Source organism: Lissotriton vulgaris, chromosome 7 (assembly GCF_964263255.1).
Source record: "Lissotriton vulgaris chromosome 7, aLisVul1.2, whole genome shotgun sequence".
Lineage (NCBI taxonomy): Eukaryota > Metazoa > Chordata > Amphibia > Caudata > Salamandridae > Lissotriton > Lissotriton vulgaris.
In genome coordinates this window covers 1,379,012,475-1,379,024,846 of record NC_141695.1, presented here as the reverse complement: position 1 = coordinate 1,379,024,846, position 12,372 = coordinate 1,379,012,475, and the positions used below count along the sequence as shown (strand labels likewise).

Below are 12,372 nucleotides of genomic sequence, written 5' to 3'. Positions count from 1 at the left end.
ATACACACCTCACCGTAAACAGAGAGGGGGTGTGTCTGGATTTGGACAGTATATCTTTCAGACAACTTTACACTCATGTCTATTAGACGTATGCTAATCAACGTCCAGGGTACAGGGATCTTGTTGTATTGAAAGAAAGAAACACCTCTCAGCGACCTACTGCAAACCTCACAAAGACCAATACAGATTCCAACATGAGGCCTAGTGCACATTATTGAGACACAGCAATTCAGGGTGGATATCTTAAACTTAGAGTATACCACTTATAGAGCTAGAACAATCCTTTCAGAAACCTATAACATACCTTTCAAAGACAAGCGACATAGCAATATGCGACAGATAAACGCAGAAGCATTGAGAGGCCGATCTAGAACAGACTAACTTAAAATTTACACTTACAAGCTAGACAATACCTTTTAAAAGATAGATACAGACCTCAGCGATCAAGATTAAATCAAAAGACTCAATGAACTTTTCCGGGATCTAGTACACACCTCTTATAGATAGAAAACAGCTCCTGCAAACAAATGTAGACATTGCTTTCATGCTTAGAATAGGCTTCTCAGAAACCTACAAAATACCTCCTACAAAATTAGAACAGGTTTTTTAAAGATCCATGGCATATGTCTCAAATCTAGAACACGTACTTTAGAAATCTGAAACAGATGTCCCATGTGGATGTGGAATACACTTCTAAGATTTAGAAACAACTTCTCAGAGACCTGCAACTGACCAATCCGATCTAGAAGCGACCTCTCAGAGATCTAGGGCAGACATTGGAGAACCAGACCAATAAGTCTCATCAAAAGTAACATCTATTACTGATATCACTGTAGGTCTGGTCCTTACCTGAGGATTTTTCGTGCCATATCCTCTGCAGTGATCCCACAGTATGTGAGATTCTCGTTCCAGGTTGGATTGAGTGTGTTTCTCACAGTTTTCGTCTTTAACTTGTTGGCCTGCAATTCAAAAACAAGACATGGTCAGGCGGGCACCAGCTTAGGCCTGGCCAGATCACATGATAGACAGCCTGTACAATTCAGAAAAGGTGAAAGGTATCTAGTACACAGGGTGTCATTACTTAACACAGACTGTGGGGGTCTTACAATTAGCACAGAAATCTAGTCCATTCCACTAGGGCGTATAAGCTCTATGGACATCTAGGACAGGTTCAGAATGCAGGATATTTCAGACAAGTTGACATCTGCATATTTCAGGTTCTTACAGTCACTATGTGGACCCAATGACATACTGTAGACTGAAAACAAGAGGTGGCCAAACTAGGCATAGGAGTGCGAAGGAAGGGCACTTTACTAGGTTATCTGCTAATTACGTAAACTTGTTGCATTACTATTGATCTCAAAACAATAGAGAGGGACCCACCAATCAAAGGGGAGGGGTACCAGAAAAGATCTTAGTCAGACAAAATGCCCCCTTAGAGTCTCGGCCCATTTATTAATTGAATATCTGTGATTGGAAGGTATACATGTGGTTGTATGTGTAGGCCTTATTTTAACCACTAGTGGGGGGAGCTGTGGACATTGGACTGATGTACTAAAATAGGCAGGTTTGTAGACACCAGTTTCCATGAGGAATGGATCTAAAATGTTTTGTTTTTATAATTTTTTTGCAGACTGTTGTTACAATTGGGACCTTAAATGACTTTCCTGAAGAAGGTGTTGGCTTAAAAACGTATTCCCACCGAAACAAGTCGATGCCCTATGGAGAAAACTACATAGAATTTGTGGGGACAACTGTTATGGATAGAAATATGTGAATAACTAGTTACAGCTGTCTATTTCTGTTTCCTGATTAAATTGTGGTTTTCTTTGTTAAAAAGGAAATTATTTTTCCTTCTTGTTTTGTTCCCAACATTCTGATTCGAAAAAATGTATTCTTTTGTGCGCAAATGTATGTTTTTTAATGGAAATTCGCTTTTGTCTGCATGTCTTTTAATTATTATAGTGTTTTTTTAACTATCATATTGCATTATATAGGTTTAGGACTGTTTAATGAATTCTATTATGTACTGTGATGCATATGACATTGTTTATGTATGAATACACTTTTTATAGATTTTTTAGGTTTGCCTATTTTGATTACATCCTCCAAGTCCACTGCCATCTTATTGGTATAAGGCTGTGTGTGTGTTAATGGTGTGGTAAGTCTTTATTACCTCAAAGGGGGCATTTTGTCTGACTGACGCATTACTATTGATTCTGCATAAATGTATCTCATGGATGGTATAAAAATCGTGCGCAAATGCGGCCTTCGTGGACCTACTTCATACACGACTGGTGTATGAAGTTTGGTCGTGTTGAGGCTGGTAGGTTTCTGTCACAAACTCCAGGCTCTTCTTCATTTGTATGGAAGGCGATGAGAGAGGCCAGACTCTCAATGCTGCTGCAGAAACGGCTTACTCCATTCTGCTATCTGCCCTCCCAGCCCTTTGTGAAGTGAGGTGTGGTAGCATGGAAAATCAGCTGTCACTGATGCAAGCTGTGGGACAGATTGTTGAAATCAAACCCTGTGTGCCCTGAAGACTTGTAGGACACCAGGCGTAGCAGCAGTGCATCCCTGCTGCGTATAGAGACTTGTTCTTCTTTTCAAGCAACAGTGCGTGTATCAATTTAAAGTGCTGTCCTCGGAGCCATGCCTGCTCAACATGAGCGTCAGGTGAACATGGCCGATAGGCCAGCCCTGGCTCCCTTCTGTATTCAGAGTCAAGTTTAAAACTTGATGTCCCTGGATGTGAGTGTGCCTGGGAGGTTGTCACTATTTATCGCACCCAATAAAGAAGACAGTTTGAGACTTATCTACTTATCGTGTGTGATAATTGCACATTTCTCAATGTGTTGCAAACACTGGAGAATAACATGCACATTTTGCTTAATACACCAACATCTGCATGTCTCTGCTTTGTTTGATGACTTCCGTCTTGGTTTCCAGTCACATTGTGACATCATTCTCTGGATGCCCCTATCACCATGCCTGTTAATCACCGGGTGCCATAAAGTATGGGGTGGTGCAAAGGGTTTGAATTTTACGGGCATTTGTAATAAGACCTAAGGATTGTGTGCACATTTACTGATGCAAACGTTCTAGGCTGCAGCGTAGCAGCAGGCCAGATCTTGGAGACAAACCAAGGCCTGGCCTGTGGCTACACTGCAGTCAGAAACCTGTATACAGCCACATGTGAGCGACCAAAAACTACCCAGTTATACTCATCCTAATCATCTGCCTGGACTCTAACTAATTTATCCAGAGATTTCCCATTATCATGTTTTTATTTCACTATTCAGCTGTCTGAAGTGTCCTAAGTGGCATGCAGTGCTAAACAAAACTCAGAAATAAAAAATAAATACCAGCATGCGTTCATGTCTTTCAGTGTTTCCCAAACTATCATTTCTGCTCAGAGAGTCTGTGAAAGTCTTTTTAATCATTCTTGGCTTGTTCTTCGTTATTGCTGAAAGAACTGCAAAATACTTAATTACTTTTCAAGGCCTGTGGCACTCCTTCTTAATTGAACCCCAGTTATATTTTCCATTTGATTTACCTTGATCAAATTCTTGTCTTATTGGATTGATTGCATTGTTTGGACAACGAATATTGTATTCACGGGCCATCTATTTACTCTTTCGCCTTATCTCTTCTGATGGGATGCCATAATTAATCCTTCTAATCAAACAAGGGAACGCCTGGGTATACCTTAGTCCTTTTTACATACAAATTCGGCACCTCATATCAAAGACTGGTGCCAAATTTCACACTTACTATCAAACTAGCGCAGCACAGACTGGGGCAGTCCTACAGCCAGAATTACACTCTGTTGGAGGGTCTTGCTGTCAGTATCCCAATACAAACCAAACTGGAACGTCTTAGAGGCAGTATTGCAATCTAGAACAGATGTACGTGATCTAGAGAAGACTGCAAGGTCTTACTACCAGGATGGTATGGGCGGATTTTGCGGATCCACGATCCGTGGATTTTGCGGATTTGCGGATCGTAGATCCGCAAAAACGGCGGATTTGCGGATTTGTGGATCCGCGGATTTGCCCTGCTGAATCATTTCAGCTTACTAGTTTCAGCGGCCATGTGTGTGTTACTATGCAATCGCCCCGAGGGGCGCAGGGTTCCCTTGGGTGAGCTGTCCATCATAGTGGGTCAATGGTGGGAAGACGGTGCACACTGCGAGTGTGTGTGGGGGGGGGCTTCCAAGCCCAAAGTCAGGCGCCCCGAAGGGCGCAGGGGTCCCTTGAGTGAGCTGTCCATCATAGTGGGTGAATGGCGGGAAGACGGTGCAAACCGCAAGTGTGTGGGCGGGGCCAAACGGGCAGGGCTTCCATGCGAGTTCACACATGCTTCTTGAGTGTATAAAAGGTCAGAAAAAGATCAGTTCAGCAGATGAAGAGAAAGAAGCTCCTGGTCACAGGAACAGCACGGGTATTGCGCTCGTGAAAGTCAAGGATGCAAAAGCCTCTATCCAGCATCACAGCTGATTTTCCACGGTAGATTTGGGAAGAAGGCACACCTGCCTCGACGACGCTCACGATTGTTTTTGGGCTCACAGGAAGGGCATGTTGTAAATATTTTACGATGGCGCCGGCAAGCTGCCAGCGCCATCCTAAAATACTTACTAAATTAGCTTCAACAGGAAGCTCTAATAGATAAAATAAAGCAGGTGCGAGCACCTGCTTTATTTTATCTATTAGAGCTTCCTGTTGAAGCTAACTTAGTAACTATTTTAGGATGGCGCTGGCAGCTTGCCGGCGCGATCGTAAAATAGTTACAAGTTGACAGGCCAGCCAGGCTTCCAGTTTTGCCCCCGGAATCCGCCGCTCGCGGATTTGCGAATTCGCGGTAAATTCGCGGGAGTTCGCGGATCGTGAATTTACCGAAAATTCGCAAAATCCGCGAGCGGAACGGATTTTGCACTCACACTTATCCATCACTGAAAAGTGTAATACAAAGTGTTCTGGTCAGTATCAAAATATGGTACAGACTTGGGAGTCAGACCTTCAGTTTTGCCATTGAGCTAGACTGGAGTGTCTTGCAGTCTTGGTTATATCTTTATTGTACATGATTATTTAAAACCTTTACAAGTGTGCAAGAATAGACTATACATGTTACAAAATAGACAGATTTTTAAGCGAAAAAAATCGAGTTTTCAATAAATACGTAAAATGCCAAACTGATTTTCGGGTACTAGCAGCATTATAATTACATTTAACGAGTCTAAGAGGAAGCAGAACTATAACCATTATATTTATTAGTCGACAAGGGTAAACAGTCCGTATTATAAAATAGAAGATAGTATTAAAACAGGTTATATTTTGAGAACATTGCAGCGACCATGTAAGAGTGTAAATGATCCAATCTCTCTAAGGTCTTATTAACTGTTCGAATCACTGGTGAAATATTACGTTCCGGTATACGTTCCACTGCTGCTGTAATCCTGACGCCAGATAAATGGTTTTTGGTACTATTGGGATGTCTGCCCGAGGGAGGGTATGTGAGTGCAAGCATTGAGTCTTGTTCTCATTATGTTTATAACCAGAAACTAACCCAAACTGTTTCGCCAGATCTTCCACGGCTGGGAGAGCTGACCTTAGATTGCTTGATAAAATCGCAATGTCGTCAGCATAGGCCAGTGTTTTATAACTGATATTATTGACCTTGACTGGTTCAATATTCGGATCCACTTCTAATTTATTTAGAAAGTGATCTATATATAATAAAAATAGCAGTGGGGAACAGGGGCAGCCCTGCTTCGTCCCTCTACTGATGCTGAATTATTGTGATGCTTGTCCAGATATACGGATATGAGCTGTTGGTGTTATATAAAGTGCTTGCACTGCTTGGATGAATTCTGTGGCAAATCGCTTCCACTGTAAAACAGACCACAGAAACCGCTAGGAGACCAGGTAAAACACATTTTCAGCATCTAACAGGATCATCCCGAGCGGTGACTTAGTGGCCTGTACCCAGTCAAAGAGGGCGACAGCTCGCTTGACGTGATCCGTAGTATCCCGACCAGGGATAAACCTGTGTTGACGGATAGATACCAATGGAGTTATGACTGCACCCAGCCTAGAAGCTATTATTTTCGAGTAGATCTTGCTATCTGAGATTGGTCTATATGACCCCGGTTAGAGTTCAGATTTACCTTTTTTTTTAACACCACGATGGTAGTCTTCTGCCATGACTTGGGTCTGACCCAATTGAGCAAGTTAAAATAGAGATAGCAACTCAGGACCAAGCGTCTGCCGGAAGGTTCTAAAAAAATTCTAAGGAAATCCCATCTGGGCCTACAGCTTTTCACACATCTAAAGAGATTATTGCTTCCTCGATCTCCTCCCATGAGATCGGGGCGGCAAGCACCCCATTTTGTTCCTATGTATTTTTCGCAGTGAATTGTTCTCCTAAGAATTCCGTAATGCTTGCCGAAGAAGCTTCCCCTTCTGCTGTATATAGTTAATGATAAAAATTTTGAAATACGTCTAAAATTCCCACTGGAGCATCCTGTATCTTATCAGATGGGTCTAAGATTCTGCTAATGCTATTTGCAGCCCCCTGCAGTTGGATGCGTTTAGCCAATAATTTCCCAGTGTTTTCCCCAAGTTCATAAATATCAGATCTATGCTGTATATATTTAGCTGCTATCTCTTCCGCAAAATATTGATGTATTTTAGTTTTAAAAACAGCTATAAGCTCTTGACAATCATCTGTCATTTGAGCAGCCTTGATTTTCCTTATAAGCTCCATTTCAGCTAACCGTAGATCATTCATCCACCCCCTGATCATTGCCTTGATTGCCCTTTGACGGTACAGGGAGAAGCTAAAAGTCTCCCCCAAAGGGCCGCTTTGAACGCATCCCACACAATAGTTTCAGGAGCAGTACCTTTATTTATATTAAATGTAAATGTGTGTTGTATTTGTAAAGCGCACGGCTGCCCACGCGACGGGGCGTCCCAGCACTGCACTCATACCGCTGTGGAACCCTTCCTGGCTTTTCCATGTGAAATATCCACTCCGGGGCACCCCCCAAGGTGAAGCCAGGCATCCAAGCGCTGCTGGGGCCGTTGTGGAGATTAAGCAAGCTATTGCTCAGAGTCACAGAGTGGGACCCATGATTAGACTAGGCACTGAGGCGAGAATTATCAGGTCCGGGGAGATTGAGTCCAAGAGCCGCCAAGGCAGGAATTGAACCCTGGTCCCTGGCCAGACCTCTGCATCAGGGTCTGCTGCTCTAATCATTGAGCCACGCTTCTCCACTAAGAATTCACTAAGAATTCGGTAATCCATTTGGTCATGTGTATACCGTATGCTTGAAACTGCTTTGCTTATGCATTTCGCTTCACGCAACATTATCATGACTCCTCGAACAAAGAGTACAAGGCCTTTACGCACGCTGTACAAATGTTGTTCTGTCTTCATCCACAGGGTGACAGGGTTATCTACATATCCATAACAATGATAATCTGCATATACATCGCAAGGATGCTTTTTATTATAAATAAATAACATTTCCCGGGGTTGGCCAGACTTCTGCTGACATCGAGAGGTCCCTGCATGCTGAGGCTTAGCCAAGCAGTTGCCTAACACCTCTGTTAGAGGTGTGCAGTTCGTGACCAAGACGGCCCTACAATCTATACCACTAGGTAACGAGGTTGGATCATCCTGTGGGGTGATTCTTGGCTATACACTCACATACACTCTAGACGCACATAGAGTAGGATTTGCATAGTAAGAGTGCACCTGTTTACTACTTTGTTTTATATGTCTAAATATATACACTGTTTTAGCACTGTCTACTGATTATCGCAGCACATGTTCTCTATATAAGAATAACGGTTCAATAAAACTATTGAAAACATCCCATTCTCTGTATAGATCTGAGAAGAAGAGTGCACACGTGACTAAGCAAAATGATCCTAGATCTGTTACCACGATCCCTGAGGGGGCAGGGTTGTCATGTTCAGTGGTTGACAGAAACCATTCGCTCCCTGTTTAGGATTAGGGGGGCTTATGGTGGCCCTATGAGCTAGCTAGTCTGTAGACCAACATATACTACCGGGGAGCATGGAATCAGTAGGCACTTCACCCAGCGGTCGGCCTGTGGCAGACCGCTGGGCCTGGTGCTTCCTCTGTTGTTGCATTTGATAATACTTTGACCAGCCTGTTTTGGGAGAGATGGATTTCTACATTAAGGAAGAGCTTAGGGTCTTGAGGTTGGGGCAGACACTCATTAAATGTTGCTGATGGACTTGTTGCGGTATAAATCATTGGATTTTTTTTCCTTCGCTTGCGTGAAAGTGACTGGTCAAAAACATAGTTCATTCTGGCTCTGCTATATTTGCGCTAACGAGGCCAGAGTTTCCATTTATTTGTTTGTTCACTAAAGCCGAAAATGTCCTGAATTTGGGTGTTTACTTGCACATAAAAGAGTGCACTACAACTTCTGGAGATTATTTAGTTCTCTGCATGATATGCTCATCTGTAGTTTCTTTGCGCTGTTTGGTAGAGAGACAAAATATCGAAATTAAAATATCGATATACAATAATATTGATGTTTTAATTTCGATGGTATAGACTATCGATGTGCAATAATATCGATAGACAGAATATCGATATTAAGGTATGTATGTTACTAATATCGAAATTTTGTTTAGTGTTATGTATTTTATTATGTTGTTTACATGTTTGTTAAACATGTTTTTTAATGTATGTTTAGAAATTAGTAATTTTATTTACATTTTGAGTTTTAGTATCAGAGCGGGTTGTGGGTTTATAGGGGAATAGGGTGGGAAGTAATTTAATTATAATTAATTAATTTAAAAACATTATTTTGATTAATAAATAATAATTAATTAATAATTAATTGGTAATTAATTATTATTAATTAGTTAATTAAATTGATTAGAGTTAATGTAGTAATATTTATTATTTTGTGTTATTGTTAATTAATAATTAATTGGTAATTAATTATTATTAAGTGATTAAATGACAATTACATTTTTTTATGTGATTTATTTATGTGTAGTGGGTTGTGTGTTTATAGGGGAATAGGGTGTGACATAATTAAATGGAATTAATTAAAGAGATTGTATTTATTTATTGGTATTTATTGTTAATTAATTGTTAATTAATTAATTGGTAATTAATTTTCTTTAATTATTTCATAATATTAATTATAAATAATTTATTAATAAATATTGTTTATTCTTGTAAATATCTTGTTAATTAATTAATAATAGGTAATTAATTGGTAATTAATATGTGTTAATTAGTTAATTTATAATTACATCAATGTAATAATATTAATTGTTATTAATTGATTAATTGATATTTATATTAATTGTGCTTTTTTTGTATGTGTAGTGTGTGGTGTGTTAAAGGGGGAGTAGTGTGGGAAGTCATTTTTACCCCCATGTTATCCAACGCTTTCCCTACTGTTGCACCCTCTGGAGTGGGAATAGTAATTTTTACCCCTACGCTATCCAACGCTTTTCCTACTGTTGCACTCTCTGGAGTGGGAATAGTAATTTTTACCCCTACGCTATCCAACGCATTCCCTACTGTTGCACCCTCTGGAGTGGGAATAGTAATTTTTACCCCTACGCTATCCAACACTTTCCCTACTGTTGCACCCTTTGGAGTGGGAATAGTAATTATTACCCCTACGCTATCCAACGCTTTCCCTACTGTTGCACCCTTTGGAGTGGGAATAGTAATTTTTACCCCTACTCTATCCAACGCTTTCCCTACTGTTGCACCCTTTGGAGTGGGAATAGTAATTTTTACCCCTACGCTATCCAACTCTTTCCCTACTGTTGCACTCTCTGGAGTGGGAATAGTAATTTTTACCCCTACGCTATCCAACGCTTTCCCTACTATTGCACCCTCTGGAGTGGGAATAGCAATTTTTACCCCTACGCTATTGAACGCTTTTCCTACTGTTGCAATATGTGGAGTAAGTATATATATTCATTTATATCACACTTTCACCTCCTCCGAGGATGCGGGACACCATGACTCCGGTGCACCACAGGGTCAGAGGTTACCCTGTTGTCAATTTTCCATTTTCACCAAGCATAAAAAGTTATTTTACACCGATGCACTCCACTCCAAAGAAATCCGCCACTTCGCCAATAGTTGCAATCAAGGTTTATTCCAAATCCATTATAGCATGTTGAGAGAAAGGAAAAACAACCCAACGCGTTTCAGCGACAAAATCGCCTTGCTCACGGGTAACACAACACGGAGCTTTGTGGATTAAATAAAGTTCATACAAAACTTGCGTGATCACATGGAAGTGTCGACATCGACAGTGGACTGGCGAAAAACACATCATAGTGGCGGCCATCTTGGAAAATCAAGTAAGCAAAAATCATCATATATCTCAACATGCTATAATGGATTTGGAATAAACCTTGATTGCAACTATTGGCGAAGTGGCAGATTTCTTTGGAGTGGAGTGCCTCGGTGTAAAAGAACTTTTTATGCTTGGTGAAAATGGAAAATTGACAACAGGGTAACCTCTGACCCTGTGGTGCACCGGAGTCATGGTGTCCCGGCATCCTCGGAGGAGGTGAAAGTGTGTTATTGTGAGAAAGCCGGTTGACCGCGTTTCGAAGCACTTGGTGTATTCACTCGGTACACGCGATCACGCTAAAGGGAGGAGACCCGTTTTGGACCTATAAGGCAGTGTAAGCTAGAGCGCTGCTTGACAACGTTCGCTGGAAGCTGCTGATACGACGGTCCTATGGGTGAGCCTGAATGACTTTTTTCTGTGTTCGTGTTGTTGAATTACCGGTTATTAACGGATATTCCAAATACGTATGCCTTACATACCCAGGAGAGTGTACCACGGATATCTAATAGAGTGCTGAAGTATAACACGACTTTCCCCGACCTACCTTCCAGCGTACAATAAGTCTGGTTACGTGGAGTGGGGGCCTCCAAACCAATGCTACGTTATTGTGTTGCTTCAGGAAGCTATATATGGCTCTCTCTAGTGGTGCTCCGTCAGCGTGCGCAATACCTTGTTGAGAGTGTGTATGAATCTCTCTACTTCCCTGTTTGCTTGGGGCCAGCGCAAAGTTACTTTTCGGTGTTGAATGCCCCAGGCTTTCAGATATTCTGCAAATTCTTGTCCTTGGAAAGGTGGACCATTGTCCATTTTCACTACCTCGAAGATTCCATGGGTTGCAATGGTTTTCTGTGATCACCTCCGTGGCGGTCTGGCTTCCTACAATCTCAATTTACGGGTACTTTGTGTAGTCATCGATAATCACCAGGGCATAGCGTCCATCTGGGAGCTGTCGAAAGTCAACACTCATGCGCTCCCACAGCCGTTGGGGGTTGTCTTCAGTGATGACGGGGTGAGGACGATCTGGTTGGCCTGATACCTGGCACCATGAGCACGTTCTGACGGTCTGTTCCACTATCAGGTCCATCCCCGGGAACCACCCCTTGGCTCTCAGTCGACTCTTCATTTTTACCATGTCTTGATGTCCTCTGTGGGCTAGATCCACGACTTGTTGAGCAAGGCTTGATGGGATCACCAGTCACGGGCCTCTGAGTAGGCAGCCACTGCTGTCGACCGAAAGTTCGTCCTTGATCCGCATGATTGACTCCAGGATGGTGTTTGCTTGTGGCGTCCATCTGGTCATGGTGGACTGAATGGGACGCCAGTCATTTGCTTGAACCGCTACTATGGCCAGCTGCAGGCATTCGTCATTCCGGGTGGCCTCCACAATGGTTTCAAGACTCACGGGAAGTGGTCGGGATCTTTCCGATATGAGTCGGATATACTCTTCAGTGTCCTCAGCATCCCCCCATTCTGCTTTGTTTGCAGCCCTCAGATGTCTCGAAAGGTAGTCCGTGGGGTTGGACGAGCCTGGCTTGTATTCAACTCGGTAGTAACACCCCTGCAGTTGAGGGATCCATTTTTTGATTTTCGGGGGAGGCTTGGATGCTGACCCTTGAAACAGGGGAATGAGGGGCTTGTGGTCGATGGACACTGTGAATGGATGGCCATACACATACATATGGAAGTGCCAACAGGCCCAGTGGATGGCGATCGCTTCTCGTTCTATCTGCGAGTACCTCTGTTCCGTGTCTGTCAGGGAGCGGCTCGCGTATGCGATCGGGGCCCACTCTCCATTTCCTTGTAACTGCGTGAGCATGGCTCTTAGCCCATATGGGCTGGTGTCAACAGTGACGTTAGTGGATCGGGCTGGGTTGAAGTACGACAGTGTAGTGTCTGCCGACAGGGCTGCTTTGGTATCATTGAAGGCTTGTTCCTGGTCGGGCCCCACTGCCAAGTGGTGGTGGACTTCCTCAGTTCCCTTTGCAATACCGACAAAA

At 42.5% G+C, this 12,372-nt stretch overlaps 1 protein-coding gene across 2 annotated transcripts in view; it reads right to left on the bottom strand.

Moving 5' to 3' along the window:
• Nucleotides 1-12,372, bottom strand: part of DOC2A (double C2 domain alpha) — a 1,262,769-nt gene that overhangs the window by 386,972 nt on the left and 863,425 nt on the right. For both annotated transcript variants that reach the window (XM_086932077.1, XM_086932078.1), the window contains exon 5: nt 850-959. In XM_086932077.1, the coding sequence (XP_086788203.1) occupies nt 850-959 (110 nt within the window). The remainder of the gene's footprint in view (nt 1-849; nt 960-12,372) is intronic.